The 25,469-nt window shown below is 46.9% G+C and overlaps 2 protein-coding genes across 4 annotated transcripts in view; one reads left to right on the top strand and one right to left on the bottom strand.

The window, feature by feature from the left end:
* Positions 1 to 10,014, top strand: part of LRRC2 (leucine rich repeat containing 2) — a 38,854-nt gene extending 28,840 nt beyond the window's left edge. For both annotated transcript variants that reach the window (XM_060630839.3, XM_060630840.3), the window contains exons 8-9: positions 4,857 to 4,993; positions 7,904 to 10,014. In XM_060630839.3, the coding sequence (XP_060486822.1) occupies positions 4,857 to 4,993; positions 7,904 to 7,953 (187 nt within the window). In that variant the 3' untranslated portion in view covers positions 7,954 to 10,014. The remainder of the gene's footprint in view (positions 1 to 4,856; positions 4,994 to 7,903) is intronic.
* A 2,741-nt stretch (positions 10,015 to 12,755) lies between these two features.
* Positions 12,756 to 19,605, bottom strand: RTP3 (receptor transporter protein 3). 2 transcript variants are annotated; one of them, XM_081793204.1, is made up of 3 exons: positions 19,309 to 19,605; positions 17,232 to 17,441; positions 12,756 to 14,335 (listed from the first exon to the last, which is right to left on the bottom strand). In XM_081793204.1, the coding sequence occupies exons 2-3, from the start codon at positions 17,384 to 17,386 to the stop codon at positions 13,603 to 13,605; spliced, it is 888 nt and encodes a 295-aa protein (XP_081649330.1). In that variant the 5' UTR covers positions 17,387 to 17,441; positions 19,309 to 19,605; the 3' UTR covers positions 12,756 to 13,602. The 2 variants fall into 2 exon arrangements, with proteins under 2 accessions (XP_081649330.1, XP_060486821.1); XM_060630838.3 differs by lacking the exon at positions 19,309 to 19,605 and having other exon boundaries at positions 17,232 to 18,259.
* Between the last annotated feature and the right edge of the window lie 5,864 nt (positions 19,606 to 25,469).

Here is a 25,469-nt window from a genome sequence, read left to right as displayed (position 1 = left end):
AACCCCTAGATATAAGTTTGCATTAAGACTTCTATAAATAACCTATAGAAAAATAGTGGAAGGGAATAATGACAGTAATAGTATTAGCCAAAAATATAAAAACCTAAAAAAGAAATCTAGACAAAATGCTAGCAAAATAGCTCTTTATAAGGAATAAACTAAAAAGTGCTCCCAAAGCCTAACGAAGAGGTCTTGAATATTTGGAAAGACATACTGTCTTTTCTGGATGAAAAGACTATAAACATATGATTTCTTCCAAAAATTATACTTAAGTGTATAATATGATCCCAACCATAACTCCAGTGGAATTTCTTTTTTTGGAACTTGAAAAGCTGATGTGAAAGTACACCTAAAAGGCAAAAAGCTAAGAACAGCAATGATAACTTTGGAAAACAAGAGTGACGGGGCAGAATTTGCCTTACTGAGAATTATGATGGGTTTAAAAGGTAGAATAACGGGGCACCTGTGTGGCTCAGTCGGGTTAAGCGTCCGACTCTTGGTTTCAGCTCAGGTCATGACCTCACAGTTTGTGAGTTCGAACCCGCATCGGGCTCCATGCTGACAACGTAGAGCCTGCTTGGGATTCTCTCTCTCTCTCTCTCTCTCTCTCTCTCTGTCCCTCCCACGCTCACTCTCTCTCCCAAAATAAATAAATAAACTTAAAACAAAAAACTGGCGTGTAATAATTAAAATGAGGTCGTGTTAGGCAATGATTCGTAGGTGAATTATTAGAACAGAATAGGTAGTACTGAAATTAACCCTAGTATATGATACAGGGATTTTCATAAACCAGTGGGGAAGGTATGAGTGACTTAATACGCCATTAAGGAAGTTGGCTACTCAGGGAAAGACAAAGTCTGTTCGTCACTTTATAGCGTAAGACAGCTTACGGCACATAGCCATGTATGTGCTGTGTATCGTATACAGCATGTAGGAAGACATACAGAGAAAGCCACAGATTAAATGTAAAAAGAAAACTATAAAAGGAATACGATGTTAATGATGGTAGCTTGACCACGTATTTAACACCTATCCTTCTGGAGACCCCGCTGAGATGAGGAAAATAATAAAACCTACAATCGACAATGATCGAGAAAGCGGGAGAAGGCTTTCCCCGAATGAGAGACCATAAGACAACTTTGGGAGACAAACGGCAGACAGAACAGTGGTGACTGATAAAAATTGTATGGAAACCAAGTTTAGAAACCAAGTTTAGAAACCAAGAAACTGAGCCCATTTGCCCTGGAGAACTCCGAAGAAGCTCAAGGTCAGAAATTCCAGGCACGTGTTGGTGCCGCCTGAGACATGGTGCTAAAAATAAAGGAAAATCTCATGTAAACAGATGACCCCCCCACCTTCCAATCTCCTCCTCGATTCCATCCGGCAGACCACTCACCCCCCCCCCCCCCCCCCCCCCGCCGCAGTCTGGCCCCCTGGCCAAAAGCCTGAGGTTTCCTCTAGGGTGGCCCTGGGGGAAAGACCCCGGAGTTCTGTGTTTGGAGCCTCCCCAGGGAGAAGGCATCACCAAGCCTTCCCAGATAATTGTCCCAAGAATACAAATTGTTCAACTTTAGAATCAAACTTCAGGCAAGATGGAAAAGTTAAATACGGTTTTGGATCAGGATGAGGATGCAGACAGCGTTGGTGTTAATGCAAAAGTAAAAGTCTGTGATGTCTGCGATGTGCTTTGAATGCATCAAAAAATAAGACAGCCTGACGAGTGGATGGAGGGAGGACGGCTGGGTGTGTGATAAGGCAAAAGCCATAAAATCTTACGTATGGAACCTAGGTGGTGGGTATGGGGGTGTTCACTGTAAAATTTTTTCGACCCTTTTGAACGTTGGAAAATTTTCATACTAGGATGTTGAAAAAGTGAAAGTATGGATCGTAAAAACTGGGAGGTGGGAGGGTCGGGCAACTGAAGGGAAGAGAAGGGATGCCTCCGCTTGATGTAACAACATTGAAGTATTTGTCCTGCGTAAAAGAGATTTCCGGCAGGTTAAGTAAAAATAATGATTCACAGATGAAAGAGCTTACCTCTGGAATCTGAGAGACAGAGGCAGGGTGAGAGACTATGGCTTTCAATAAAAAGTATCCTTGTGCCTATCAAATTTTAAAATACATACAGGGGCGCTGGGGTGGCTCAGTCGACGAAGCATCTGACTCTTGATTGCAGCTCAGGTCGTGATCTCACAGTTCACGGGATCCAGACCCTGTGTCGGGCTCTGAGCTGATGGCCTAGAGCCTTCTTGGGATTCCCTCTCTCTCCCTTTCTCTCTTCCTCTCTCTCTCTCTCTTTGTCTCTTCCCCTCTGCTCTTGTTCTCTTTGTCACTCAAAATGAATAAATAAACAGCAAAAAATAAAATACAGACAGCGATTACTTGGATAAAACATTGAAGAATGATAACCTACAGGCTTTTTTTTTTTTCCTGGATAGCGAAGGGCGATAAAATTAATTCAGTGAAAGAGCTTGCAAAGGAAATTACAACTTTGTTGCTCTCTCCACGTTAGACATTAAAGTTAAAAGGGAAATGAACTAAGGAATATGTATACTGAAATAGGATAGATGGGTGGCTTTATCTTCCATGTATATAGAACTCCTACAAACCAATGAGAACAGCTATCGCCCAAGCCGGCCGGGCCCACAGACCAAAGACTATTTGAGGGATTTCCTTTTTTTTTTCTTTTTATTAAAAAAAATTTTGTTTTAATGTTTATTTATTTTTGAGAGAGAGACAGTGTGTGTGTGTGCAAGTGGGGGAGGGGCAGAGAGAGAGGGAGACACAGAATCCCAAGCAAGTTCCAGGGTCCCAGCTGTCAGCACAGAGCCCGACGCGGGGCTCGAACCCACGAACGGTGAGATCATGACCTGAGCCGAAGTCGGATGCTTAACCCACTGAGCCACCCAGGTGCCCTGAGGGATTTCCTATTTTGAATTGAAATAATAACATCCCCTTTCACATCAAAACATCTTTGAAAACTGTGAAGACAGATCAAATCCCATTTTCGTTTCTTTCCTTTCCATCTTTTTCGTTGTGGGGATTTTGTCTATTGAGTGTCCTCTGTAACTTAACTCACCTCGTTTTAGAGTTTGATAACACTAGTTGGGAGTCATAGCAAACATAGTAGGACATTACCCAGTTTATTATTTAAAAAAAATTTTTTTTTCAATATATGAAGTTTATTGTCAAATTGGTTTCCATACGACACCCAGTGCTCATCCCAAAAGGTGCCCTCCTCAATACCCATCGCCCACCCTCCCCTCCCTCCCACCCCCCATCAACCCTCAGTTTGTTCTCAGTTTTTAAGAGTCTCTTATGCTTTGGCTCTCTTCCACTCTAACCTCCTTTTTTTTTTTTTTTCCTTCCCCTCCCCCATGGGTTTCTGTTAAGTTTCTCAGGATCCACATAAGAGTGAAACCATATGGTATCTGTCTTTCTCTGTATAGCTTATTTCACTTAGCATCACACCCTCCAGTTCCATCCACGTTGCTACAAAGGGCCATATTTCGTGCTTTCTCATTGCCACGTAGTACTCCATTGTGTATATCAACCACAATTTCTTTATCCATTCATCAGTTGATGGACATTTAGGCTCTTTCCACAATTTGGCTATTGTTGAGAGTGCTGCTATAAACATTGGGGTACAAGTGCCCCTATGCATCAGTACTCCTGTATCCCTTGGGTAAATTCCTAGCAGTGCTATTGCTGGGTCATAGGGTAGGTCTATTTTTAATTTTCTGAGGAACCTCCACACTGCTTTCCAGAGCGGCTGCACCAATTTGCATTCCCACCAACAGTGCAAGAGGGTTCCTGTTTCTCCACATCCTCTCCAGCATCTATAGTCTCCTGATTTGTTCATTTTGGCCACTCTGACTGGTGTGAGGTGATATCTGAGTGTGGTTTTGATTTGTATTTCCCTGATGAGGAGCGACGTTGAGCATCTTTTCATGTGCCTGTTGGTCATCCGGATGTCTTCTTTAGAGAAGTGTCTATTCATGTTTTCTGCCCATTTCTTCACTGGATTATTTGTTTTTCGGGTGTGGAGTTTGGTGAACTCTTTATAGATTTTGGATACTAGCCCTTTGTCTGATATGTCATCTGCAAATATCTTTTCCCATTCTGTTGGTTGCCTTTTAGTTTTGTTGGTTGTTTCCTTTGCTGTGCAGAAGCTTTTTATCTTCATAAGGTCCCAGTAGTTCATTTTTGCTTTTAATTCCCTTGCCTTTGGGGATGTGTCAAGTAAGAAATTGCTACGGCTGAGGTCAGAGAGGTCTTTTCCTGCTTTCTCCTCTAGGGTTTTGATAGTTTCCTGTCTCACATTCAGGTCCTTTATCCATTTTGAGTTTATTTTTGTGAATGGTGTGAGAAAGTGGTCCAGTTTCAACCTTCTGCATGTTGCTGTCCAGTTCTCCCAGCACCATTTGTTAAAGAGACTGTCTTTTTTCCATTGGATGTTCTTTCCTGCTTTGTCAAAGATGAGTTGGCCATACGTTTGTGGGTCTAGTTCTGGGGTTTCTATTCTATTCCATCGGACATCACCCAGTTTAAAGGGCCTGACTGTGAGCAAGTGTTAGCGTCTGTCTCAGGGCCTCCTGTCCACTGTCCTTTGCAGCTAAGTAGCTCTCATTTTCCCAGCAGGCCCTGAGCAGGAAAGGACTGCTCCCATAATCCTGTTAGATTTTTCCACAGGGCAGTTCCACTGGTGACGTTAATATTATGTGGCCGGCTGTGACCTTCAAGGATAACCAAGAACTTGCGATTCGGTACCACAAAACTTCACTTCATGTGAGAGGAATGTTGCGGTTAAAAATGCACAGGTGAAAATGTGATACTGTCCATATTTTCTCGAATAGATTTGTAAGCCTTATGGACAATCCTATTGATAATACCCAGTGTGAAGACGGTGTGGAAGTGATGGAAAGTGAACAAGATCGTCAACACTTTGATAAAGAATTTTTGAAAGCCTATATTGAAGATCTTAAAGAAAGAGGTACGTCAATCACCTTTAAAATTCTTTTAAATGAATATACAGGATTCTGTGCGCTCATGCGACACATTTGACACGAGTCACATCGACAACACGCTAATTGGTTATTTTTCCAGGTACCAAATATCTATAGTTTCTCTAAAATACTAACATTTTCTAGTGTACCTGTCATCAACTATTTGACAGGCCAGGGAGCATACACTTCAGACTTGGCATTACTGACTGTATATGAGTTTTTAACTAAATGACATTGACAAAAGGCTATCCTAGTTAATGGGAAGGTAAGATTCCATTTCAAAGTCCATTTAAGTTCAACTTTAGAAAAGTTGGGTCTTACATAAATCAAGGTCCACTTATATATAAAAATCACAAAAGGAGAAACGCGAGGTGGCAGACTAGTACCTAGGTTGGTTTAGCTCTGGTTTTCCCACGGCTGGTGATATTACAGAGGAGCACGGGCGGTCACAGGACCTCAGGAAAGGGCGGGAAGCCTTCTCCCCAGTGGCTGTTTTCCAAAGTGTTTTCCGGAATGTCAGAAGCCCTTCTTTCTGCCACAAGCACACAAACACAGGAAAAAGGCATAAGTCACTCTTTGTTTTTCTAATCGCCACCTGCTTCCTGGGTATGGATGCCTGAGAGTTCTCTCTTACTTTTCCAGGTCCCTTGTTTTTGTGAGTTAGGTACGGACCTGCCAGAAAGATGTCCCGCAGGTGGATTTAGGGAGGAGGTGGCCCTGGCCCCCAGAGCTTTGAAAATGTGCACCTCGGTCACCCTCAGAAAATTTGCATGTGGGCTTGCTGCCTGCCCCCCACCCCCCATTCATGGACTAAAGCTGATTGATCACATGTAGCTATTCAGGGGTTTCATGACAGCACTGAAAGACACCATTTATTTGTCAAATTAAAACTTTTACCTCCGATCTATTCGGTCATCCCTAATCTTGGATGTTGAAATATTATGAGATAGGTGCGCCTGGGTGGCTTGGTCGGTTGAATGTCCAACCTCAGCTCAGGTCACGATCTCACGGTTCATGAGTTTGAGCCCCACAATGGTCTCTCTGCTCTCAGCACAGAGCCGACTTCGGATCCTCTGTTTCCCTCTGTCTCTGCCCCTCTCCCACTTGCTCTCTCTCTCTCTCTCAAAAATAAACACTAAAAAATCTTTGAGAAAACCAAATATTGTGAAATAAATTAGAAATTTGTGTGAAACATGAAACAAATAGAGAACCATTTATTTTGTCAAAATTTATCTTTGGGTTGTATAATTTTCCTCTTGGGTAAACCTTCATTGTTGTATTTTGTTGATTTGTTCATAGTTGCATTTTAGAGTTATTGTTTAAAAATGCAAGAAAGAATTAGAGAACACAGGTATTTAGCTTTGGATCTGTTGGTCAGCGATAACATAATTTGCTTTTAAAATTTAACTTTAGTGTTGATAGCTTTTTTCATTTTAAGTTTTTTAATGTTTATTTATTTTTGAGAGGTAGAGTATGAGTGGGGGAGAGGCAGAGACAGAGAGAGACCTAGAATCCAAAGCAGGCTCCAGTCCTGGGCTGTCAGCACAGAGCCTGACGTGGCGCTTGAACTTATGAACCCTGAGATCAGAACCTGAGCCCGAAGTCAGACGCTTAACTAGCTGAGCCACTCAGGCTCCTCTAGTGATGATAGCTTTTGAACTCACTCATTTATTTCTAAATAATTATAATAATTCTATCCTTCATATATTTATATTGGTTCACAGGATATTGCCAATATTCAGCTGGTTTTTACCTGTAAAAATGACAATTTCTTTGTTTTAAATTTTTTTAAAGTTTATTTTTAAGAGAGAGAGAGAGAGAGAGAGAGAGAGAGCGCAAGCGGGGGAGAGGCAGAGAGAGAGAGAAAGAGAGAGAGACAGAATCTGAAACAGGCTCTAGGCTCTGAGCTGTCAGCACAGAGTCCGATGTGGGGTTCAAACCCATGAACCGTGAGATCATGACCTGAGCTGAAGTTGGATGCTTAACTGTCCGAGCCACCCAGGCATCCCCAAAAATGACAATTTCTTAACAGTTCAACGTATATGTGGTTGGGCATATTTTTAAAGTTTGTTTTCTTTTGTTCATCGTGGTGTCTTCCCTCTTTTCTCTCCTTCCCCTTCACTCTAATGTCTGAGTCAGACCCAGAGTCCAAAGCTGTAAGGAAAAAAGGGTAGCTTTAGTGAGACATGTGACCCTCCAACGTCATGTGATTCAAGCATGATGAGGAAGTGAAACTCCTCACTGGTCCTCAAGCATTAGTGAACCTAAAAAATCGCCTGCAGGCCCCACCCTCCGAGATTTTGACTCGCCAGGTCCGGGGTAGGGCTTAGAACGTGCATTTCTAACAAGTTCCCAGGTGATGTTGATGCCTTGGGTCCGGGAGCCTCACCTGGACAGCCATTGGTCTAGACCATCCGTTGACAGAATTTGGCTGTGAAGACAGAGTGGGCAGTAACCAGTGTCAACAACAAGACTAAGAAAAGGCATACTTCCTAAGATCCTACTTGGTTTAGGAATAGCCCCAACTTTGCTCCCAAACCATCTTCTCTTCTACCTGGTGTCCACGGTCTCAGGTCCTTGGCCTTTGATTTCTCTTTTGTCAGTCGGTATTATTTTAGGGTCATAAAGGTTCCCAGATCCTGATGCCGCCGTGTGAGTCTGTTGGAGAGATTGCAAAAGAATGAGGGTTAAGAATTCTCTTCTAGATGTAAATGTTTCTAACGCACGACTAGGATTGGTGAAGGCAAATGTCACCCTTAATGGGGACAGGAGAGTGCATTTATCTCTACCCTTAACATATGACGTAGTAACTTGTGTGGTGACCTAAGCCATGGCTTGTAGCTACAGTTGGTGATAAAATGGGGACTGGTTGAATCGACTTGTTCCTCTTGTTACAGAATCTGTTCCCAGCTATACCACCAAAGTATCTTTCAGCCTTCAGCTTTAATACCATCCATCAGAAGACTGCAGAATCTCCCTGTCCCGTGGAGCTAGCAATCTTGGTGTTGTGGAATAACGGTTTGTGCGTAAGGACAAAGTCTAGACATCACGGTCATAGTTAGGAAAAATGGTTTTCAAATTTCACATTTATGAATACTTCTCTCTGGGGGCTGGAGAGTTGATAAACGGGTTTATAGAAGTAATATGTAAGGGTTCATTTGCATATACTTATTTCTAAACAATCCACCTTTAATATTTTAGAAAATGCGTTCGTTTTAAAAATTATAACTCAAAGACCAAATTAGGAAGTTGATCGCACTGATTTTAAGAATCCAGGAATAAAGAAAGGGGTTGTAAAAAGAACATTTGTATTGGGCTAGTCAAATGAGATTTTATTTTATTTACCTTTATTTTTTTATTAAAAATTTTTTTAACATTTTATTTATTTTTGAGAGACAGAGAGAGAGAGAGTGTGCAAATGGGGGAGGGGCAGAGAGAGGAAGAGAGACACAGAATCTGAAGCAGGCTCCAGGCTCTGAGCTGTCAGCACAGAGTCTGACATGGGGCTCGAACACACGGACCGTGAGATCATGACTTGAGCTGAAGTCGGACGCTTAACCAACTGAACCACCCAGGCACCCCTATTTTGAAGGAGTTTTAATGTATGATTTCTTTTACTGAGGAGAGTTTTCCTTGGGCTTATACAAACTGCTATTTTCATATTTTTCAATGATGTTTTGTAAGTGTAGGGTCTTGGGAGAGACTTTGGATATAATTTGGGCATTGACTGTAGAAAGAAGGGCTGGATTGTCTGCCCGTGCATTGGGCACAGGACATTCAGAGGGTGCACTGGGGGCCCTAGCAGAGGCCGTGTGGGGCCTGGCTGGTCCTAGGAAGCCTTATGTGGGCTGCATGGATGGTCCCCCTGCCCTGAGTGGGAACCTTGGGGGTCCTGGGACCCACCTTAGACCAGGGAGCAGAGGTAGTACCCTCAGGGACTCCTCTTCCAAGGTGGCTGCACAGGATAGCAGGGATGGCTAGTCCACCATGGTGAGGAGCCCCTAGCAAGGCTTCCTTGCAGATACCACAGGAGAACTCTGCCCATGGCCATAATGCTGCAGTCCTCAGGGAGCTCATGAGACTGTTTTATGGTGGCAAAGATGGGATTCATTTTAGGGCTTTGGACTCTTACAACACATCATATGATTTGGAGAAATTGTACAAATATCTATTTTTATACCATTGTCTCGAGCTAAAATCAACAGGATTGTGAGTTGAAGATAAGCTTTAACAAGTAGCTCTCGTGACTAAGAAGGAAAAAGTGCATATTTCATATATTTATATATGAATCAACTCCTACATGGTCTAGTTCAGTGCTGTTAAGTAGAATTTTCTACAGTGATGGAAATGTTCTATATCTGTGCTGTCCAAATGTAGTGACCCCCAGATACATGTGCTTTTTGACCACTTGAACAATGACTGGCATAACTGCAGAATTTTTAAGTAATTTAGAATTTTTAATTAAATTTAATTTTAGATTGCCACAGGTGGCTACCATATTGAACACGCACATCTAGCCAGTTGGGTTTTGGGGGAAGAAATGAAGGGTGATTTTTATTTTCTCTTATCAGAAGGGCTACTATGACACCCCCCCCCCCCATATTTTGTCTTGGTAGACTGAATCATAATTCCAAGTATTTTATCCTCAACAGATGCAAAACGGGTAGAGCATTCTAGAATCACATGGTAATACTTCAGCGGAGGATTGCCTCAAGTTAGAAACAAACTCTGAGAAGTAGGTTAAGAGATGAAAAGAGTAGGAAAATGAGAAATCACTTCACGTGAACGGCAAACAATTATATTTTTCTTTTTACCTCCTTAAAATCGGGACTGAAATTTATTAATTGAACTACTCGAATAAGTTTGAGACTTTGTTGCATGCCAAGGTATATGTTGTAGATAGTCAAATAGAAAATAAATCTTAAAGGGGGGCAAATGGGGCTTTCATGAACATTGTCCATGACTTATGTAAAATTTATTTCAATAAAACCAGTCTTTTGTGCAAAAACCTTGTGTTGGTGTTACATATAAGGGAAAAAGTACTGCACTGATATATAATTATCTCATGCTACATGATATCCCAAACCAAATATATTGTTTGAATATGACGTTTGTAGGACACTACTTAATCTATTCCTATATGTATAAAAATGCAGCAAGATTATAGCGCAGAATATGTATTTTAGTGGAAATACCCTAGAGATTTGAAAATTTGATGTGATGCGTATGAACTGATTCATAATTTGGAAAAGGAATTTCCATTGCGGGCACAGGTATGAGCACTAAAGCTATATGAATAAAGGCATAAGATGTACTTCTTAGAAGAAAAATGCTCTGGTTCCAAAAGCTTATTAGTATACCCGTTTTCATACATTGGACGTTAAAGGGACAAAGACACTCAGGTGAAATCATTCGGTGGTGCATTTTACTTACTAGCAAGGTCCGCATCACATTTCTTGACTGGAGCTTTCTAGAATGACTGGTTGGCGTGCTTGCCAAACTCCAGTTTAGGGTAACTTCGTGATGATGGCAAACAGAAAGGTCCAGAAATCAGTTACTGTCTTTCCTTCTCTGTATCCTTTCCTTCCCACCTCAATGTGTCTCTTGAATCTCTCACTACTTCTGAGCGGGAAGGAAAACGTACTTCGAGGTACTGTTTTGTGGTGGGTGTAGGTTTACTCGATTCTAATTTCCCGTGTCCTAAGTCTGCTCCATTCCTGATGCACAGGGACAGCAAATAGTTTCCCCCACCCTACTTGTCAGTAGCAATATTTGGTATCAGAGTAACTTTTGATCATGTGACAACACTTCTTAGGATTTTAACGTACTTTCCAATTCCTTCTTGAAATGAAAGTTCTTGACTCTAGTCTTCAGTGAGCTTACAAATTGTTCAACATCCGCTTCCCTTAATGTCCCCATTATCTATGTTTTCTACTGTGTTCTAGTTTGTTTTCCTTATTGACATACACTAAGTCATTCCACCCATCCCGCCTATCTTTGGATACAGTAGAGTCTTTCTGGGAGGGATATCGGCACGTGTTTCCCACCTCCCTGTATGTGCCATCTCTTTATTGTGCAAACGTGGACTCACACGCACATGCCCGTTCCAGGCTCTTCTGCAATCTGGTCACCACCGGGACTCAGGGATCCAGGACTCTCTCAAGAAGTAAAAAGTAAAATAAATCTTTATTTTTTTAAGTTTTATTTATTTTAGAGAGGGAGAGAGAGAACATGAGCAAGTGGGGGAGGGACAGCAAGAGGGGGGACAGAGGATCTGAAGCAGGTCCTGTGCTGACAGCGGAGAGCCTGATGCGGGGCTCAAACCCACAAACCGCGAGATCGTGACCTGAGCTGAAGCTGGATGCTTAACTGACTAAGCCACCCAGGTGCCCCGAGAAGACAATTTCTAAGGCTGATTCCATCTTAAACATTTTATGACTTGCCTTCCACTAAAAATTTCAAAAAAAAATTTTTTTTTAAGTTTATTTATTTTGAGAGAGACAGTGACAACATGATGGGGGGGGGAGAGAGAGAGAGAGAGAGAGAGAGAGAGAGAGAATCCCAAGCAGGCTCTGCACTGTCAGCACAGAGCCTGATGCAGGGCTCGAACTCACAAAACCATGAGATCATGACCTGAGCCGAAACCGAGAGTTGGATGTTTAACCAACTGAGCTACCCAGGTGCCCCAGAACCCCTTTTTGTATTAACGACCCACCATGTCCTTCCTACCTCACTGGTCACTCAGCTGCCAGCTGTTTATGGGGCTACTAGGTACGCTTGTTCCTTAGACATGTGTTTGTAACTGTCTTGTCCACTATCACATTTTAAGTTTCCGGAGTTTGCTGAATAGGTATACAGACTGGGCTCAAATATTTGAAAACAAATAGCAAGCCCCAGAAGAATTTGCCTACACATTTCTTTTGTGTTCCCAATACTTCTGTCTGTGCTGAGATGTACAAATATTATTTCTGATATTGCCTTGAAAGAGTAAGCTTGCTGGGGCGCCTGGGTGGCTCAGTCGGTTAAGCGTCCAACTTCAGCTCAGGTCACGATCTCACGGTTTGTGAGTTTGAGCCCCGTGACAGGCTCTGTGCTGACAGCTCGGAGCCTGGAGCCTGCTTCGGACTCTGTGTCTCCCTCCCTCTCTGCCCTTCCCCTGTTTACACGTGCTCTCTCTCTCAAAAATAAAAAATAAACATTAAAAAAAAACAATAAAAAAGATCTTTGCTTAAAAAAAGAAAACTTCCATGGTAAAAAAAATTGTATTTTCTAGAAATTTAGCACACCCATTGGTATAGCTATTATAAAGAAAACAACAACCCAGAAAGTAAAGTGTTGGTGAGGATGTGGAGAAGTTGGAACCCTTGTCCCTGTTGGTGAGAGTGTAAAACGGTAGAATCGCTATGGAAAATAGCAGGGCAATTCCTCAAAAACTTAAAAATAGAATTACTGTATGTTCTACCATTTCCACTTCTGAGTGTGTATCCAAACGAGTTGAAAGGAGGGTCTCAAAGAGCTATTGATACATTTGCATTTTGGGAGGTGGGAGCCACCCGGATGTCTGCAGATGGATAAACAGAATGCGGGATATACAAACCATGGAATATAATTCAGCGTCAGAAAGGAAGGAAATCCTTCCCATGCTACAACGTGGAGGAAACATGAGGATATTACGCTAAGTGAAATCAACCAGTGACAAGAAGACAAACGCTGTCTGAGTCTGCCTATGTAAGGTCCTCGGGGAAGTCACATTCACGGAGACAGAAAGAAGAATGGTGGTTAGCAGGGATTGAGGGAGGGAGAAAACGCGAGTTGTCGTCTAATGGGTACAGAGTTCTGAAAATGAAGAAGTCAGTGACAAGCTGAGCACGCGCTCCAAGTAGGTGTGTATTTGTTTATTTACACATCGTGTCACAATACCATTCTACTCATACATCAACATACATTATAAGCCACACAACAAGAAATAGTAAAGGACAAAGAAAGAAAAAATGGAGTTTGCAGGTTCTAGCCCCAACCTGGGTAGATGGTCCTACCTTGACCACACAGGTGGTGCTACCTTGGTCCCCCCTGAGCTGTGTGGACCCTGCTGTGGAGACCACTGCTTTGAGACCCAGGTTTTCAGCCTAATGAAAACCACAGCAAGTGCCTCCACAGACTGATGTCACAGGGTCTGGGCAAGCTTCTCTGGTGAGAGGACCCACGGGTCTCCTGAGATTTCCAGATGGTTCTGTGGGCTATAATGGTTTCGGTCTACAGAGAACAAGCAGGATTTCAGTGTCTTTTAAATAACATTGAATGGAGGTGAAATTAACATGAAATTAACCGTTAAAGCTCACATGAAATCAGCCATTTAAAAATGAACAATTCAATGGCCTTTACCGAATTCACAGTGCTGTACAACCACCTGCTCCATCTTGGGCCAAACATTTTCATCACCACTCACCACCTCCCCCCACCCAAAAAAAGCCCCCGTACAGATTAATCCCCTTCCCCACAGCCCCTGGCAGTCACCAATCTGCTCCCTGTCTCTGTATTTACCTATTCTGGAAATTTCCCATCCTTGGGATCATACTACGTGACTTTGAACTTGGCATCACCTTGAGATCCACTGAACAGTCTCTACGATAATCACCACCACGATGACTAGAACGAGGCAAAAACAGCAAACATTCCCATACCTGCACCTGGGATTCGGGGCTATGTGGGAACAGAGCCCCTCCCTCCAGCGGGTGACCTGAACTCGCCTCTCCACGTGGTGGTAGGTGTTTGCTCTCGGGCTCCAGTGGGTGGGGAGGCTGGCAGCCTGCGTGGGCCCTGCATACGAGGGTCTGGGTAAAGGCTTCCCCTTGTTGGCCTGGGTGTTCACCGCGTCCACTGTGGTGCCACTCCCTGCGGGAGAGGGCACGGGAATGATGGTCCCGAAAGTAGGTGAGCTTATGGAGGCAAGTGCTGGGGACACCGGTGCCTGCACAGCTGGACCCACCCCACTCTGAGCACAAAAGCCCTGTAGACATGCCTCACAGTTGTTACTGTCATGCGGCCCCTCAAGAGAGATTTCCTTGATCATAGGAAGCTCCTCCATTGACTTAAATCCTTCTCTGTAGCATTTCTTCAGAATTCGGAACACCAAGTTATTCAGGATCCTTGAGATGTTCTCTGTGGTGAACTCGGGAACCTCAAATGGAGACTGACAGCACTTCCGACATCTCTGGGCAAAGACCCTCATCTTCACCTGGCCCTGGGGTTCCCCCTTACTCTTGTGCATGTGGAAAAGGACCTGAACTTGGGAAGAGGCCCAACGACGAGAGCACAGGGAGCACTGGAACCTGCGGAGACAGAAGATGAGACCCTCAGCTTGGCCCAGGAAGGCTGAGTTGGGGGCTGGGCCAGAGGGAAGAAAGGGGACCCAACAACACACAGATGTGGTTTGACCGGGGCTGCGGTGAGTGGGGAAAGAACTCAGCGAGCCCCTCACTCCTGCCTCCATGGTGTTGCCCACATGCCCTGGGACCCACAGGTGTCTGTCATGAAAATGGCTAATCACAAGGTGTCTGCGCTGGAGGGGATTTTCTAAGTCCAACTCGATCACGCTGGAGATGAGGCACGTGTTGGAACTAATCGTGTGCAGAGACTCAGTGGGCGTAAGAAGCAGGACTAGACCTCCAGGCTCCTGGCCCCAAACCAAGGCTTCTTCAAATGTAGACTGAAGTGGGTCAAAAAGCTACAGGTGCAACAGCAGCCGTTAAATCAGCCCCCAAGAACCCTGAACTAAAATCCACCAGTGGTACAAATGGGTGTTGGTTGAGTGTTACCTTCTGAAAGTTTATGCCTCCCCGCAATTCACATGCCGGAATCCTACCCTTCAAAGGTGATGGACGATGTTAGAAGGCCTTTGGGATGTGATTAGGTCATGGGGGGAGCCCATGCGAATGGGATTAGTGCTCTTATCAAAAAGATCCCGTAGAGCTCCCCAGCTCCTCCCACCACATGAGGATACAACAGAAGTCAACCCAGAAGCAACCCAGAAGAGGGCTCTCACCTGACCAGCTAGCACCCTGACCTTGGACTTCCGGCCCCTAGAACCATGAGCAATCATGTCTGTTGCATATAAGCTGCCCAGTCTGTTTTTTCTTTTTTTAATTTTTTTAATGTTTAGTTATTTTTGAGAGACAGAGAGAGGCAGAGCGTGAGCAGGGGAGGGGCAGAGAGAGAGGGAGACACAGGATCTGAAGCAGGCTCAGGCTCTGACCTGTCGGCACAGAGACTGACATGGGGCTCGAGCCCATGAACCACGAGATCATGACCTGAGCCGAAGCCAGATGCTCAACTGACTGAGCCACCCAGGTGCCTCTGTTTTGCTCTGTTCTGTTTTTTTGTTTTTCTTTGTTTTTTTTATAGCTGCCCAAACAGACTAAGGCAATAAGTCATAGCCCCACAGATCAGGGAGGGTCTAGTGTCCTAAGAAAAACATTGTTCTGCCCTGTTGCCCAGGGTCCCTGATCTGCCAGTATTACAGGGAGATCACAGTGTCCAGCTGTCTCTCCTTTTACGCCCCTCCAACCCAGTTGGGTTCTGTGTGTGCCTGGTCTCAGGGTACAAGAGAATGACACCTCGTCTCCACAGGGAAGAGGGCAATTTCCTGAGCTCAGATATTTGGACACGCACGGCAGGAGAGATGGAGAGAGGGGAAGGAGGCAGGGAAGCACATGGCTGCCCCCACGATGGGAATCATGGGAGACACAGAAGCTGCGGGGTGGCAGGGCCGTCTCATGCTGATCAGCTTGCCTGTGTGCTCTCTCCTGCTTCACAGCCCAGTTAGGTTGGGCAATGTGACCGGTTGCCCAATGGGAGGTGGGCAGTGACATGGGCTACTTCCAAATCTAGTGCAGAAGCTCTTGGAAAACGCTTCACTCTTCTTCCTCCGCCTCGGTGACCCTGGGACCATGTGTTAGGTCAAATCACCAACAGTTCGTGGTTCGGGGGGCGGGGGGGGGGCGCTGGGCTCTGCTCTTCTGGCTGCTGTCCCTTGTCCCTCCCTCTGGGTCATGCTACTCTGCTCATGTGCCAGCTCAGAGTTCAAGGAAAGAAAGGAAAGAAAGGAAGGAAGGAAGGAAGGAAGGAAGGAAGGAAGGAAGGAATGGAAGGAAGGAATGGAAGGAAGGAAGGAAGGAAAGGAAGGAAGGAAGGAAGGAAAGAAGGAAGGAAGGAAAGAAGGAAGGAAGGAAGGAAGGAAGGAAGGAAGGAAGGAAGAAAGAAAGGAAGGAAGGAAGGAAGGAAGAAAGAAAGAAGCTGAGATTTTGCTCAGGTGCTCCTGGCTTGGGAAGCTGTGGGCCACCAGGACAGGAGAGCTCTGTTTCCTCTGCCCAGACCCTGCCCCGGAGAGGAGGGCAGTGGGCAGGCACCGAGCCCCTGCCCCAGTCCTAGGAGAGAGTCCCAGCCTCCCACCCTCTGGCAGGTGGGCAACCCCATCCACCTGACCCTTGGAGCTCTGCTTTCCCACCCGGATAAAAGGGTGGGGCTTTGGATGGACTCCTGAGGGTCTTAGTTTAAAAGGATCCATCAGCCTGGAGCAGAAGGGACAAGATGCATATTCCTCAGCTACCCCTGTCCTCTGTCCTCTCCTGGAGGGGCTCCTCAGGCCTCTCCCTCCTAGGCTCTGTCGTGAGCCCCAGGTCCCCCGAGGCAGGGAGCGTATGCAGGGAACGTAGCTCTCTCAGTTTTCCTCACTGCTATCTCCTCCCCCGATTTCTCTGAATCAAGGCGTCTGCCTACACCAGTGCCCAGTCCTGCTACTGTGTGAGGTTCACTGTAGCAAGGAAAAAGCCTTCACCGAAGCTAAAGCTTCTTGGGTGATGGGCATCTTACTTCCTGTAGTGCTCAATTTGCAAGCACAGAATGGAATAAGAAAAGTAGCAAGTAGGGGCACCTGGGTGGCTCAGTGGGTTAAGCGTCCGACTTCGGCTCAGGTCGTGATCTAACGAGTCGTGGGTTCGAGCCCCGCGTCGGGCTCTGTGCTGACAGCTCAGAGCCTGGAGCCTGCTTCGGATTCTGTGTCTCCCGCTCTCTCTGCCCCTCCCCTGCTCTTGCTCTTTCCCTGACTCTCTCTCTCTCAAAAATAAATAAACATTAAAAAAAATAAATAAGAAAGAAAAGTAGCAAGTATACACAGCAACGAATAAACAAGAATGTTCTGGAATACGTCCCCTCCCATTCCCCACTCACCTGGCGAAGGCCCACTGCTGGTACTGTGACCACCCTGGCTGCAGGGTGTTGGGAAGAAGGTCTTTGTCTAGTGTCAAGGTCCATTTGTGCCATGGTTTCAGCTCCTGAATTAATTCCTGGAACACCTGCTTCCATACCTCCATGTCCTCACCCATCGCCACTGCTGTGGAGAGCCGGGTACGTCAGGATCTCCTGGACTCTGACTGGACTCTCTCCCGGATCTGGAAGCAGGACATGAGGTTTCCAGCTTTACAGAGCAAGGGCTGGGGCCCGCTCTCCCTTTGTGGACCTGAACTGGGCCCGTGGAGCAGCTCTCTGCCTCAAGGTCAAAGGTCAGTCGAGTCTGGCTCCCAGTTCTGAGAACAGTGCTTGCCTCCATGGGGAATTTCGAAAGACACGGCGTGCATGGTTTCGGCCAACAAAATATTACCAACGGCAAGGTCGGGACCCTGGGTTGGAAGAAGTGCACTCACTCTGGCTCTGAGCACCTGCCCCTTCATCTGGAATGGATAGAGGCTTCCCCGGGCTCTTTCTGGTTCTAGCACTTGAAAGGCCTTATCCGTTGGGCTGCTGTGCTCCCGACTGGGGAGGAGAGCTGCAAAGAAGAGGGCCGTGGCCATCGTGTCCCTCCCCGGCTCCCTGCACCCCCGCTCTGTGCTCTTTGCTTCCCGTTCATAGGACCAGATTTCACAGCCCCCAGGCTGTCCAAGGAGACTCCTGAGGCTCGACTTCCTCCCCATTAGAAAACAAAGCTGACGCAAACAAAGCTGGGTGTCCAGATGAGGCTGCAAGGTCCCCAAGGGGGTGAGAGGCCAGTGGCCACACCCGACCCCACTTCCTGGAGGAGAGGCTTGAAAAGGAAGGACAGAGGAGCAGGGGGCAGGCAACGGCCCAGGGAGGGTGGGTGAGATTCTGGGGACCACCCCCTCCTCGGCCAGCCTGGTGTTGACCTGCGTCACTTTCTCCTTTCCAAAAGAAAAGCCCCGCCTCTGGCCATCCTCCCGCGTGGCCTCGGCCTCAGCCTCTCACGGCACAAGAGCCTCTGTCCTGGTGTCCCCCCCAGGTGCCTCTGTGCAGCTCCAGCCACTGTCCACATTGCAGCTGGGGGAGGAGTGGAAGGCCCCACGCGCACAGGGCACTTCAGCATGGCCTTTGAAGCCCTCACAGGCCACCCTTGGCCCTGCCCAGCCCATCCTCTCCCAAGCCCATATCCACCCCTACACCTTAAGCCACAGCCCCTCACTCCGTGCCACCCAGCCCCGCGTCCTGTGCTCACATTCGCCCCACGCAGAGCACCTGCCTTCGCTGACGTGGCTCCTGCCCCGGGTCCAGTTCCAGGGCCCAACAGCGCATGGTCCGTGTTCCATGCCCCTTCCCTCGCCCCCGCCCCGGGTCCCGCACCAGCGTCCTAGCTGCACCCGAGAAAGAAATCTCACCCATGGATAGTTGTATAAATGCAAATGCTTTTCTGCATCACAGAGGTGATTCAGAGGGAGGTGGAGACCAGAGGGTATTGAGACAATGGCCTGTCTTAACTTTTGGGTCTGGTATGAGGTCTTGTGTGAAAATGTCATAGGTGGTTCTGTGTTGTTAAAACTACCCTTGAAAGCCGGTGTGCAAGGAGACCTTGAAGATCCCCAGATGGCTCGGTGTTTCTATGTCCTGTGAAGATTACCTTTGGCGTCTTGCTCTACTAAGAATATTCTATTCATGTATTTATTTTATTTTATTAAAAAATTTTTTTTTAAATGTTCTTTTTATTTATCCTGTTAGAGAGAGCGCAAGCAGGGGAAGGGCAGAGAGGGAGGGAGAGAGAGAACCCCAAGCAGGCTCCTCACTGTCAGCACAGAGCCCGATGCAGGGCTCGTGTTCCTGAATCGTGAGATCATGACCTGAACCGAAGTCAGATGCTTAACCCACTGAGCTACCCAGCGCCCCATCAATAAGAACATTCTAACTGGAAAATTCTGAATTCTTAAATGATATAAGTATGTGAACACAGGCATTTGATGATGTGAGAAAGTTTGTCACGTTTACGTTAACATAGGCTAAATGTCTTCCCTCTATCGTGAGTAACGTCATTTACCTGATCTTCCAGAGAATTCTGGGTGTCTGGGACAGGAGCGGGGTGTCAAGGCCTAGGAAGAGGCACATAAACTGAGCAGGCCTGAAGACAGTCAGAGATTCACATTCCTCGGACCAGCCCCGAAGTTCTCATTGAACTGGTCTGGGCCTCAGATTTCTAAAAACTCCTCAAGCGATTCCAAGGCCTGGTTATGGTGGAGACAGGGAGGCTGAAGGGAAAGACAACGCGGGCAGGTCCTGGCCAGCAATCGCAGACTCAGAGGCAGAGATTTTCCCCATCCCTGCGCCGCCCCCCCCGTCCCCCCCACCCCCACCCCCCAGTGCTGTGCCCGAATCAGCCAGGCCTAAGACTGCCTAAAACTGTCCTAAGACCGCCTGGTTGCATCCACCAACGGGGTCAGACGCTGGCAGTCTGAGCTGTGGGGAGGAGGCAGGGGTGGGGTGGGAGAGAGGAAGGGGAGGGAAGGAGGAAAAGGAAAGGTAGGAGGGGCGAGGCAGGAGGGGTTTGCTGAAGCCACTTTGGCAACCTCTTTCCTGGCCTCACTGCAGCTGGAGAGATTTATAAAGCAGGTGAGGGGACAGGGGACAGAATCGTGCTGGTGGTCAGGTCTTTGGTCTGGGGCTCCGACGGGCTGTGTGACGGTGGACAAGTCACTTTGGGCTTTTATGAGGAAGGATACTAGGCATGCCTGGTGCAGAGAAGGGCCCAGAAGGCAGCCACCACTGGTCCCTGAAGCTTTACAAAAACAATTCCCAGGACTTCGCTTGGGTCGGTGACTCTCACGGAAACCCCTCCACTCTGGAAATGGGGGTTTAAGTGTATAAACAGGAGCTCATCTCACTGCCTCTGCCTGGCAAGGGTTCTGTCCCTCCCTTCCTCGTGGGCAATGGCTGGGGCGCATCCCTCCTCACACCCACCTTCTAACCCAGAGGCCGTTCTCCTCCCAAGGTCCCAAAGGTCAGGGACCTTTGCTGTCACTCTTTCTGACCATCGGCTGGGGCCTGGCTCTGCTGCTGGGAGGGGGCCGCTATGTTGGAAAGCTTGGGATGTGCCCCGCTGACCTTGAACAAGACGACACCCTGCCTTCTTGCACCAGCTCTCGTGCTGAACACAAATGTCCTTTTCATGGTCTACTTGTGCCATGTTTTCCAGAGTTTTGTGGTTTGGGGTTGGTGGTTTCGTGGTTTGAAGTGGCCGCGAAGCATAGTGCCCAAGCTCTGCCTGGTGCCCCTAAGTTCAAGTGCACTAAGCGCGAGCAGGCTGGGATGCGCCTCACGGAGAGAATGTGCGTGTTAGATAAGCTCCATTCGGGCACGCGTTCTCGTGCCGACGGCCGCGAGTTCAGTGTCAATAAATTAACAATATTTGCTAACTAAGGTGTCTTTAGACCGAAGCCACATAAGGTTCTGTATTGAGTAGTTGAACAAAACGGTACTAGACGCTGGCAGGAACCTAAGTCTGTATTTCCCCTGGGAGCGATGGTTCAGCATTTGCTATTCCAGCGTTTTGGGCACCTTTACGGACTGTGGCCATGGCAAATCGCGAGAAGGGCTGCATTTTCTTTGTCCACCCCGTGGTTTGTCTTCCCTCCCACCCTTCTACCGGGGGGAGCTGCTTTGGGGAAACGAAATCACTTCCGAACCTTGCCCTCCCCTGGTACCCAGCTTTTGTCCAGAAAGTTTCTGACGACTCATGCAGTTAGCTCTACTATTAGCCCCTGCCGGATCTCCAGGCCCTCTGCTGGCTCCTGTCCTGAGTCTGAGGCCCAGAGAACGACTGTATTTGGAAAAAGGGTCTTTGCAGATATAATTAGATTAAGTATCTTGAGATGAGATCTGTTTTATATGATTTAAAGTTTCTTTTGATGGTACAACACGAGGACCTTCAGATGAAAGGCAGAATTTTTTGTGATTTACAGTTCAGAAGGTTGCCAGAGGGCTGCACCCCCCGGGGGACAAGGTAACAATAACCTGGAGCTGTAGGGGGCAGTTTGTATATGGCGAGCAGGGCGGGCTTAGCTAGGTTTCAGGGGCTCACTGTAGATTGGCCAACTTGAATAATTTCCTGGGCTCCTGGGCGTACAGGCTGTCCCTTGTTGTCTAGTATCTGTCCCCACTTGCCCCGGGCATGTAGGTACTGCATTAGGATAGGTACAAAATGCTTTCAAGGGTGAGGCCCTTCTTTTACAGTCCCAGCTTTTTAGTCAAAGTAAGTCTCTCTTCTCTTTCAAACCTGACCACTCTGGCTTCTGCGATCTTATTCCCCAAGGAAATTGCTAAGTCAAGTTTAAAATGACTTCCACTGTTTTTCTTTGATTTTGCGCTGTCCCTGTGCTGAATGCAAGAGAGAAAATAAAACCAAAACAGACCTTTAAGAGACAATTTAGTTCCTCTAGAGATTGAGAAAACCCTCATCAGTCTCCTCATCCCTGTATTTCACTCTTGGGGCTTTTGAAAGTTCCATTTGAACCACTGGTTTTATTATTCAACAGAGAATTCATGACTTCAAGACAACAGGATGACTTCTCTGGTATAGGATAAAAGTTTCCATTCCTGATTATCCGTTCACTGACACAACTTCCCCACCCCCCCCCTGGGTTCACAGCCCGGGGGCCGGGGCTTAGGTAATGAACAGACCCGAACCAGCGTGAGACCATGTGACTTCAGAACCCTGGGCAGGGCCACAGGAATTGCTTCCTCCCCGCCGCCAGGCAGAGGCCTCTCGCGCTGGAACTGCTGGACGAGAAGGTGTACAGGCTATAGCTGGGGTACAGGGGTGCTTGAGGCCGCGAGGCCTCTGACTCCGCACGGCTCCTGGCCTACGCTGGCCACAGGACGGGGACCCCCAGGGTGGGCAGTGGTCCTCGCTGCTCGGTCTCTTTGTCCCCTCCTGGAGCATCTTTGGGCTTCAAGTTTCTTATTTTTAAAATTCAAAACACACGTTTATTTCTGTTGTTAATGGCGAAAAAAGGAGCCAAACACCAATAATAATAATTATTATTTTTAAAATATGTTGGTAGTAACAGGCCTCACAGCAGTTCCCCGCCCTCCTCCCCCCCCACAGGCGCCCACAAATAGTGTAGAGACAGGGCGGCCTCAGTGGAGCACCAGGCAGGCAGCAAGGCAGCCAGCTCGCTGGGCGCTGGTCCCAAGTGGGGCTGCCAGGTGAAACACAGGGTCGTCTGGATCTGCACTTCCAATTTCAATAACAACGAATGATATTCTTAGCGAATTTTACACTAAAGTTGGTGTAATCAACTAAGAGTTGATTCGCTGCTCGTCTGAAATTGGAATTTAAGTCGGGGGTCCTGGTGCTGGCTTTGGGCTGCTAAAAGGGGCGACGGTAGTCGCGGGGCTTCGCGCCCCTCGCTGTCACCCTAGGAAAGATCCGGGTCCACCACTGGGGGTGGCGGCGGCGGCGGACGAGGGGGCGGGGCGCTCGCTAGGAGTCGCGCGAGAGGCGGAGGAGGCTGGGGGCGGGCCGGAAGTATGGAGGGGGCGCGGCCGGCGGGCCGGAAGTGTGCTGGGGCGCGCGCGGAGCGGAGGGCGGAGCGGAGGGCGGAGCGGAGGGCGGAGCGGAGGGCGGAGCGGAGGGCGGAGCGGAGGGCGGTGTGTAGTAGCTGCTGGAGCGCGCTGCTTGGCCCTCTGGGCCAAGGACCCTCATTGGGGACCGACTCAGACAAGGGGGAAAAGCCCTTCCATCTGAACTGTACGCTGATGAGTTGAGGTCCAGAATCTACATAAAGGAACAAAGCACACGTAACATTTCAGATTATTCAAGTCTTAGGGTTTGTGCCCTCTCACCCCACAAAACATATTTCAAGCCTCGCGGCGTTGGGAAGAAAAGGCAGCGTTCAGGTCCCCTGCAGGGGAGGGCTGGCGGGCCCTCCCCCGCGCCACCTGCGGCCCCACCGGTTACAGATTGAAGGGACTGAAGCTCGGGATTCACACGCCCGCTTGATAATTCATCCCACTCTCGCCCGAAGCGGAGCCTCTCCTGTTGCAGTAACTTGTCCTGAAGTAGAACGGACATTCTGAAGATACGCATATTCCACAAAATAACACATTTTTTTCACAGTAAAGTTTTTAAATGAAAATCAGCACTATTAGGATTAAGCAAAGAGGATTTAACCATGTTCTTGGCTGGTTGAAGAGAGAATAAAACACTGCATAGAGAATGAAAGGTATTTTACGGTGTTTCGTCCCCAGCTAGAGAACTGGGGACTGCCCACGGCTTCACCGCCACACCCCCCAGTTCACCTGCTGTTGGCTCCTGGAAAGCCAGTCCAGTTTAATCTCTGATATATTTCATTCATCCTATTTTAAATCTTTTTGAACCCGCAAGTCGCTGTTGTTGTCCTAAATACAGCTAGAATATCCCCGTTTTGACCATATTTTAAGAAAATAGGTCTGAGTACCCTTCTTTAGGCCATTCATATCTGTCCATTGTGGCTTCTAAGATCTTGACTTTTATTTTTTTCAAAAGTGTTTTATGAAATAGAAGAATGGGTAAGACACATATATGAGCGTAATGAGTAATTATAAAGCAAATACTTGTATAAATACCACCAAGTTCACAAAATAGAATATTAGGAAGTCTTACTCGAAATTGAGTTAGGAAGCCATGAAGGGAGCGCTCTCATGCACTACCACTCCTCATAGCTTACCTAGTTCCAGCAAGAGGAAGGAAGATCCTCTTTCTGCCCAGAAATGGCAAGCATAGTCAATGAGAGGCCACCAGTGAACTTTTAAAAAAATGTGTCTTTATTTTTGAGAGAGAGAGAGAGAGAGAGAGAGAGAGAACCCAGAGGAAGGGGCAGAGAGAGAGGAGAGGGAATCCCAAGCAGGTTCCAGGCTCAGGACCGAGACTGACACGGGGCTCCATCCCACGACCCTGCCATTATGACCTGAGCAGAAATCAAGAGTCACAGGCTCAACCAACTGAGCCACCCAGGGGCCCTGTTTTGCTTCTGTTAATTAAATGAGGAGGCCATTAGACTGAGGTGGCTCAGTGCTTTGGTAGCATATATTAGCAAAGTGAAACCTAAGTCAGGGTCAATGCACTGGAATCTGAGAAAGTGAAACTTCAGAATTATGTAGCACAGCCAACCAGGCTTTCCCAAATAAGGCCACTGCTTAAGCTATAGCCAATCAAATAATTCCTTTGCTTGGCTTCTCAGTCTTCTCTATAAAAACCTCCCCCCTAGCTCCTGTGGGTGGAACATACTTGTAGCCACTTTGCATCTGGGGGCTGCCTGATTGGAATTGGTATAGGCTGAAATAAATTCTTGAAAAATGTTAGTGTACCTCAGTTTATCTTTCAATGCTTCTATTACAAAATAGTGTACTTGTGGGATTCGTCCGTGCTGTTCCATTCCATTCTCAACCCTGTATATTCCATTGAATGAAAACGACAATATATTTATCCACACTACTGTTGTTGCCTGTGTGGTTTGTTTCCAGTTTTTGCTTATTATGAATAATGAGACTATCCATATATTTAGACATATCTTTTTTGTGCCTTTTTATGCCTTTTTGGTGGGTATACAACGAAGAGTGGAAATCCTTGGTTATAAAGTATGCATATGTGAACCCTCAGTAGATACGACAGTTTTGGAAAGTTTATGAATATTTCAATTGTGTCAGTACTCACCAACACTTGATATTGTTGTTATTAAAAAAGATTGTTTTTCACATTTATTTTATGAGAGACGGCGCGAGACAGAGAGTGAGTGGGGAAGGGGCAGAGAGAGAGGAGGGACACAGAATCCGAAGCAGGCTCCAGGCTCTGAGCTGTCAGCACAGAGCCCGACGCGGGGCTCAGCCTCACACATGTTGAGATCATGACCTGAGCCGAAGTTGGACGCTTAACTGACTGAGCCACCCAGGCGCCCCTGATATTGTTATTATTTTAAAATGTGACATTTCTAGCGGTTATGGAGAAATATCTCACTATGATTTAAATTTATGTTTGCCTGATTATTGTTGAAAATCGAGTATCTTTTCATAATGTTGATGGACAATTTGGATATTCTCATTCTGAACCACTTGGTCAAGTCTTTTCTTCATTTTTTTTAATTTAGAACTCTTTTTAAACGTTTGCTTACTTTGAGAGAGAGAGAAAGGGAGCAAACAGAGAGAGAGGGAGAGAGA

Source organism: Panthera onca, chromosome A2 (genome assembly GCF_046562875.1).
Source record: "Panthera onca isolate mPanOnc1 chromosome A2, mPanOnc1 haplotype 2, whole genome shotgun sequence".
Classification (NCBI taxonomy): Eukaryota; Metazoa; Chordata; class Mammalia; order Carnivora; family Felidae; genus Panthera; species Panthera onca.
The sequence above is the reverse complement of the archived record's forward strand: the minus strand, read 5'-3'. Positions and strand labels throughout refer to the sequence as shown.